The 7318-nt window shown below is 53.7% G+C and overlaps 1 protein-coding gene across 1 annotated transcript in view; it reads left to right on the forward strand.

The window, feature by feature from the left end:
- RAB4B (RAB4B, member RAS oncogene family) overlaps nucleotides 1–7318 on the forward strand; it is a 28641-nt gene that overhangs the window by 7952 nt on the left and 13371 nt on the right. Inside the window, exons 2-7 of the mRNA XM_011952494.1 lie at nucleotides 295–375; nucleotides 659–773; nucleotides 2919–2981; nucleotides 3061–3215; nucleotides 6450–6545; nucleotides 6634–6764. Coding sequence (XP_011807884.1) covers nucleotides 295–375; nucleotides 659–773; nucleotides 2919–2981; nucleotides 3061–3215; nucleotides 6450–6545; nucleotides 6634–6749 — 626 coding nt within the window. The 3' untranslated portion in view covers nucleotides 6750–6764. The remainder of the gene's footprint in view (nucleotides 1–294; nucleotides 376–658; nucleotides 774–2918; nucleotides 2982–3060; nucleotides 3216–6449; nucleotides 6546–6633; nucleotides 6765–7318) is intronic.

Genomic DNA, 7318 nt, shown 5'->3' on the forward strand with positions numbered 1-7318 from the left:
GGAGCTTGCAGTGAGCTGAGATCCGGCCACTGCACTCCAGCCCAGGCGACAGAGCGAGACTCCGTCTCAAAAAAAAAAAAAAAAAAAAGAAAAAAATATATAGAATGTACCTGGCACATGGCAAGTACTACATAAGAGTGATCTGTTACTGTTACCTATTGGTTTGTTTCTGCCTATGTCTGTTTCTCTCCCTCTAACTGTGATGGTTGAGAGACAGATTGGATTGGAATCCATCTTTTTCCCTGTATCTTTCTCTCCCTGTGGGTATCCCTGATTTTGGCTCCATCTGGTCAGACTTCCTCTTCAAATTCCTGGTGATTGGCAGTGCAGGAACTGGCAAATCATGTCTCCTTCATCAGTTCATTGAGAATAAGTGTGAGTTTCCTGCAGTGGTCCTGGGAACCCTGAGCTGTGTTATGGGCATGGTGTGGGCTGGTGGGCAGCTGGTGGGGAGGGCAGGGCTGGCCATAGGTACAAGTCCAGTCCTGTCTTTTTGGTCCTTGCTTTGTCATATGTCCTTTACTAGGTTCTCCTTGACCTCAGTCACTCCAGCAATGAGAATGGGTTTGTAGAGACTGAGAAGGCCTTGGAGGATGGGGGATCCTCTGAGCTGCCTCCTCTCTCCCTGCACTACCCCTTCTGTTCCTCCCACTCCCAGTCAAACAGGACTCCAACCACACGATCGGCGTGGAGTTTGGATCCCGGGTGGTCAACGTGGGTGGGAAGACTGTGAAGCTACAGATTTGGGACACGGCTGGCCAGGAGCGGTTTCGGTAGGTGGGCTGGGCTCCCAAGGGTGATGAGGAGAGAGAGAAAGAAGGAAAGAGAGAGAGAGACGTGTGTGTAGAGTCACTTGGAGACACTGAGAGGGCAGACAAGGCAGAGAGAGAGAGAAGAGACACCGTAGTTAACAGGTATATATATCCAAGGAGAGAGGGAGTACTGGAGAGAAAGAGATGGTGGAAGAAAAAGAGGTAGGGGCCAGGTGCAGTGGCTCATGCCAGTAATCCCCGTGCTTTGGGAGGCCAAGGTGGGAAGATTGCCTGAGCCCAGGAGTTTGAGACCAGCCTGGGCAACATTGTGAAATCCCATCTTTCCAAAAGAGAAATGGAGAAATGGACGTGTTGTGGGAGAGGAAGAGGGAAATGCATAGGGCTCAACATGTGGTAGGTCTTCAGGAAATGACTGCAGAAAAGTTGATCGACACATAGAAACCTTAGGCGAGTCTGAGAAACAGAGACAGAGAGCAGGGAGAGAAATAGAGGGAATTCAGTCCATGGAAAAGTGTGATCTGTGGCAGCACTTAGTAGCTGGTGAGTTAATACTTGTGTATGGATTCACTGCCTGAGGTGCACAGAGCCCAGAGGCAGAGAGAGGGGCTGAAGCATAGACAGGTGTGTGGCATGGGCTAGGTTTACGGTGAGTGCTTAGTAAATGCTTGTGGAATGATTGCATGAGTTCCAGAAGGACCCAGACTGGTGAGACTGAGAATGCAGAGTTGGCTACACTGGGAAGGAGCCTCCACCTGACACAGCAGGACAATGATAAGCAGATGTTGCATAGCTCTTGGGCAGGGCCAGGCAAGGGGAGATTTGCTCAGAAAATGTTGAATGAACGAATGCACAAATGCATGGGAAGGCAAAAGTAAGCATGGGAGAGCCAGAGAGATGAAACAAACAAACAAAAAAGACAGGGAGAAATAGGAAATTCAATAGGGCCAGCCACGGTGGCTCACACCTATAATCCCTGCACTTTGGGAGGCCTAGGCGGGTGGATCACTTGAGGTCAGGAGTTCAATATCACACTGGCCAGCATGGCGAAACCCCATCTCTACTAAAAATACAAAAATTAACTAGACATGGCAGTGCATGCTTGTAATCCCAGCTACTTGGGAGGCTGAGGCAGGAGAATCACTTGCATCCGGGGGGCAGAGGTTGCAGTGAGCTGAGATCACGCCATTGCACTTCAGCCTGGGTGAAAGAGCAAAACTCCATCTCAATCAATCAATCAATCAATAAAAGACACGTAGGGCTGGGCACAGTGGCTCATGCCTATAATCCCAGCACTTTGGGAGGCCGAGGTGGGCGGATCACTTGAAGAGTTTGAGATCAGACTGGCCAACATGGTAAAACCCTATCTCTACGAAAAATACAAAAATTAGCCGATGTGGTGGCATGCATCCGTAATCCTGGCTACTCAAGAGGCTGAGGTGGGAGAATTGCCTGAACTGAGGAAGTGGCGGTTGCAGTGAGCCGAGATCATGGCGCACTGCAGCCTGGGAGACAGAGTGAGACTCTTACTAAAAAAAAAAAAAAAGGCACATAGGTTAAGGCAGGAGAATCACTTGAGCCCAGGAGTTAGAGACCAGCCTGGGCAACCTAGCGAAGCCCCATCTTTACAAAAAATATTAAGAAATTAGCCAGGTGTGGTGGTGCACACGTGTAGTCCCAGATACTCCAGAGGCTGAGGCGGGAGGATCCCTCCCCTGGGAGACTGAGCCCAGGAGTTCAAGGATGCAGTGAGCCAAGATCGTGCCACTGCACTCCAACCTGGGCTACAGAGCAAGACCATCAAAAAAATAAAAAATAAAAATAAAAAAAAGACACACATGTAAGAGACACAGAGAGAAAAAGACCAATGGAAAGACAGGGACACAGGGAGAGACAAAGACAGGGAGACTTACAGACAGAGGCAGCTGGCCAGCTAAGTGAGATAGAAGCTGAGAGAGGCAAAGAGAGAGGGACTGCAAGGATGCAAAAACAGAGAGGAATTGCATGGCGACCCGACCAAGGCCAGGTTTTGGGGGATGGGCCAGCAGTGAAGGGGGGCCTCCGAACCACCAGTCTCTCTCTGCAGAGGGGGGCATTCTCAGGGCAGATCCCAGCCTTGGGGGTGACTGGGTCCCCCTGGCCCCACAGGTCGGTGACGCGGAGTTATTACCGAGGGGCGGCTGGAGCCCTGCTGGTGTACGACATCACCAGGTGGGTGCCCGGGGTAGGTGGGGCAGGGCATGGGGGGCTCCTCTCTGCACTGCCTCCCTCCCCTCTCCCTTCTCCACAGCCGGGAGACGTACAACTCACTGGCTGCCTGGCTGACGGATGCCCGCACCCTGGCCAGCCCCAACATCGTGGTCATCCTCTGTGGCAACAAGAAGGACCTGGACCCTGAGCGGGAGGTCACTTTCCTGGAGGCCTCCCGCTTTGCCCAGGAGAATGGTGAGGGCTGTGTCGTGGACCAGGTGGTGGTGGGGGTGGACAGTCCACAGGGACCATGGGTTTACTGGCTCTGAGTGGCTGTGCCCAGCAGGGGAACGTGGAGGTTCAGAGGTCTGGGTTCAAAATTGAGTGTTGGCTGGATGTGGGGGCTCACACCTGTAATCCCAGCAGTTTGGGAGGCCAAAGTGGGAGGATTGCTTGAGCCCAGGAGTTTGAGACCAGCCTGGACAACACAGTGAGATCCTATCGCTACAAAAAATTTTAAAAATTAGGTGGGTGTGGTGGCTTATACCTGTAGTCCCAGCTACAGTGGAGGCTGAGGCAGGAGGATCACCTGAGCCTGAGAGTTTTTAAGACTTCAGTGAGCCGTGATCACGACATTGTACTCTAGTCTGGGAGACAGAGCAAGACCCTGTCTCCAAAAAAACAAACAAACAGGGCCGGGCGCGGTGGCTCAAGCCTGTAATCCCAGCACTTTGGGAGGCCGAGACGGGCGGATCACGAGGTCAGGAGATCGAGACCATCCTGGCTAACACGGTGAAACCCCGTCTCTACTAAAAAACAAAAAATAAGGTGGGTGTGGTGGCTTATACCTGTAGTCCCAGCTACAGTGGAGGCTGAGGCAGGAGGATCACCTGAGCCTGAGAGTTTTTAAGACTTCAGTGAGCCGTGATCACGACATTGTACTCTAGTCTGGGAGACAGAGCAAGACCCTGTCTCCAAAAAAACAAACAAACAGGGCCGGGCGCGGTGGCTCAAGCCTGTAATCCCAGCACTTTGGGAGGCCGAGACGGGCAGATCACGAGGTCAGGAGATCGAGACCATCCTGGCTAACACGGTGAAACCCCGTCTCTACTAAAAAATACAAAAAACTAGCCGGGCGAGGCGGCGGGCGCCTGTAGTCCCAGCTACTCGGGAGGCTGAGGCAGGAGAATGGTGTAAACCCGGGAGGCGGAGCTTGCAGTGAGCTGAGATCCGGCCACTGCACTCCAGCGCGGGTGACAGAGCGAGACTCCGAGACTCCGTCTCAAAAACAAACAAACAAACAAAAAAAGCCTAAGTGTTGCCACCAGTGAGCTGTGTGATTACACTGGTTCTCAGTTTCCTCGTCTGGAAAGTGGGATCACAGTGTTTCTGCCTCACAGTGTGCTGTGATGATTAAGGGAGATTGTCTGTGGAAAGTCCTCAGCACCTGCCACAGAGCGGGCGCTAGATTAATGTTGGCTGCTAAGGTTTCGCCTACAGTGGGGAGGCAGCACAGGGTATTGGTTTAATTAATTGTTTTATTAGATTTTATTTTATCTATTTTTTCCTCCTACCGCACCTTCCCGGGTATTGGTTTAATGTAGAGATTGCAACCCCAGATGGCCCTAGGTGAAAGGCAGTTTTTTTTTTTTTTTTTTTTGAGATGGAGTCTTGCTCTGTCACCCAGGCTGGAGTACAGTGGCGCAATCTCAGCTCACTGCAACTTTTACCTCCTGGGTTAAAGTGATTCTTCTGCCTCAGCCTCCCGAGTAGCTGGGACTACAGGCACATGCCACCACACATTTTTGTATTTTTAGTAGAGACGGGGTTTCACTATATTGGCCAGGCTGATCTTGAACTCCTGACCTTGTGATCCGCCCGCCTCAGCCTCTCAAAGTGCTGGGATTACAGGTGTGAGCCACCACACCCGGCAAAAGGCACATTTTTGAATATAGGAGATAGGATGGGGTAGATCCTAGAGTAACAGGCACTAGTGTTAAGGGGAGTGCAGCATACTGACAACCCATACCAAAAGGCTTGCAAGGGCCAACCACAATGGCTCACACCTGTAATCCCAGCATTTTGGGAGGCCAAGGTAGGAGGATCACTTGAGGTCAGGAGTTTGAGACCAGCCTGTGTAACAGAGGGAGACCCCACCTCTACAAAAAAAAGAAAAAAAAAATAGCTGGGTGTGGTGGTATATGCCTGTGGTCCAGGCTACTCAGGAGGTTGAGGCAGGAGGATCACCTGAGCCCAGAAGTTCGAGGCTGCAGGGATCTATGATTGCACCACTGCACTCCAGCCTCGGGGACAGAGAGATACTTTGTCTCAAAGAAAAAAAAACAAAGAAAAAAGGTTTGCAAGTATAAACTCATTTGAAAACGTGTTGGCCAAACCACCCACATCTGGTGGCTTGAGATCTGCTTATGTTCCCCTGGTTTGCAACCTCCAGGTTTTAAAGGAGGTTTTGCCATCAGAGAGGTGTGGGTGTGAATCCAGCTCTGATTTTCTGACCGTGGGACCTTGTCACGAGGCTGATGGGTAGACTGGTTGGTCTGTGCCTGTCCTAGAAGGTGCTAGGGACACAGTGTTGGAGACAGCCCTATGCCCAACCTGGATGGAGCTCACAGTTCAGTGGGTGGGGGTGGAAGAACAGACCCACTTGCCAGACAGTGACAGCCCAGAAAGGTCAGGGCTTGATGGCGAAGCACCGGGAGAGAGGAGTGAGAGCCAGTAGGGGAGAGCCCCAGAGGGGTCAGGGCCAGGACTAGGGGAGCAGGCAGAGGGATTGGGGTGGGATGGAGAACACAGGCAGAGGGGTCAGGGCTGGGATAGGGCAGGCACAGGTACAGGGGTCAGGTGGGATGAGGGGGCACAGGGAGAGGAGTTACATGGAATGGGGAGCATGAGCAGAGGGTTGGGGTGGGATGGGGAGCCCAGGTAGAGGGGTCAAGGCCAGGTTTGGGGGGCACAGGCAGAGTGGTTGCATGGGATGGGGGAGCATGGGCAGAGGGGTCAGGGGTGGAATGGGGCAGGCCCAGGCAGAAGGGTCAGGGGTAGAATGGGGCAGGCCCGGGCAGAGGGGTCAGGGGTGGAATGGGGCAGGCCCAGGCAGAAGGGTCTGGGGGGTACAATGGAGACCCAGGCAGAGGGTTAGGGCCAGGATGAGGCGGCACAAGCAGAGGGGTCAGGGCCAGGATAGGGGGCCACAAGAAGCTGTGGGAGCCCTAAGTAGGCACCTAACCCAGCCTAGGAAGTCAGGGAGGACTTCCTGGAGGAGGAGCTGTGTGAGCTGAGCTCTGAAGGAAGAGCTGGGTGGGCATATGGGGAAGCGGACATCAGTGGCAGGGAAATGGCATGCACAGAGGCCTGAGGTGAGGGTAAGCAGAGATGGAACATTGGAGGAACAGGATGAGAGTCAGCAGGTGAGAGCTCAGTGGAGGGTGGGGACTGGCTGGGGCCCCGGCCTCAGAGTGTGCGCCCCTGCAGAGCTTATGTTTCTGGAGACCAGCGCGCTCACGGGTGAGAACGTGGAAGAGGCGTTCCTCAAGTGTGCCCGCACCATCCTCAACAAGATTGACTCAGGTGAGGCCCCGACCGGCCCGATGGGGAGCAGAGGGCAGGCCTGGGGGTCTCCAGGCAGCCAGTGCTGACCTCTCCCCTTCCCCGACAGGTGAGCTAGACCCCGAGAGGATGGGATCCGGCATTCAGTACGGGGATGCGTCCCTCCGCCAGCTTCGGCAGCCTCGGAGTGCCCAGGCCGTGGCCCCTCAGCCGTGTGGCTGCTGAGCCTTGCGGAGCCAGGTGGGACACTGGGGGCTCAGAGAGGCAGGGTGGTCTCTTGGGAATGGGGGAGGTGGTATAGAGATAGACACTGAACATGTCATGGCAAGAGAAACAGAGTGAGAGAGAAAGATGCAAAAACACATAAGCTAAAGGAGGCATCTGGCTGGGCGCAGTGGCCTGTAATCTCAGCACTTTGGGAGGCCCAGGTGGGCGGAGGCAGTTCATTGAGTGGGAGTGGAGGGACAGACCCACTTCCAGACAGTGACAGCTCAGAAGGGTCAGGGCCAGGCTGGGCACAGTGGCTTACATCTGTAATCCCTGCACTCTGGAAGGCTGAGGCGGGCGGATCACCTGAGGTCAGGAGTTCGAGACCAGTCTGGCCAACATGGTGAAACCCCCCTCTCTACTAAAAATACAAAAATTAGCCAGGTGTGGTGGCAGGCACCTGTAATCCCAGCTACTTGGGAAGTTGAGGCAGGAGAATAGCTTGAACCCAGGAGGTGGAGGTTGCAGTGAGCTGAGGTCACCCCATTGCACTCTAGCCTGGGTGATAAGAGCGAGACTTCATCTCA

The sequence above is a fragment of the Colobus angolensis genome, unplaced genomic scaffold (assembly GCF_000951035.1).
Source record: "Colobus angolensis palliatus isolate OR3802 unplaced genomic scaffold, Cang.pa_1.0 Scaffold34, whole genome shotgun sequence".
NCBI classification, from domain to species: domain Eukaryota; kingdom Metazoa; phylum Chordata; class Mammalia; order Primates; family Cercopithecidae; genus Colobus; species Colobus angolensis.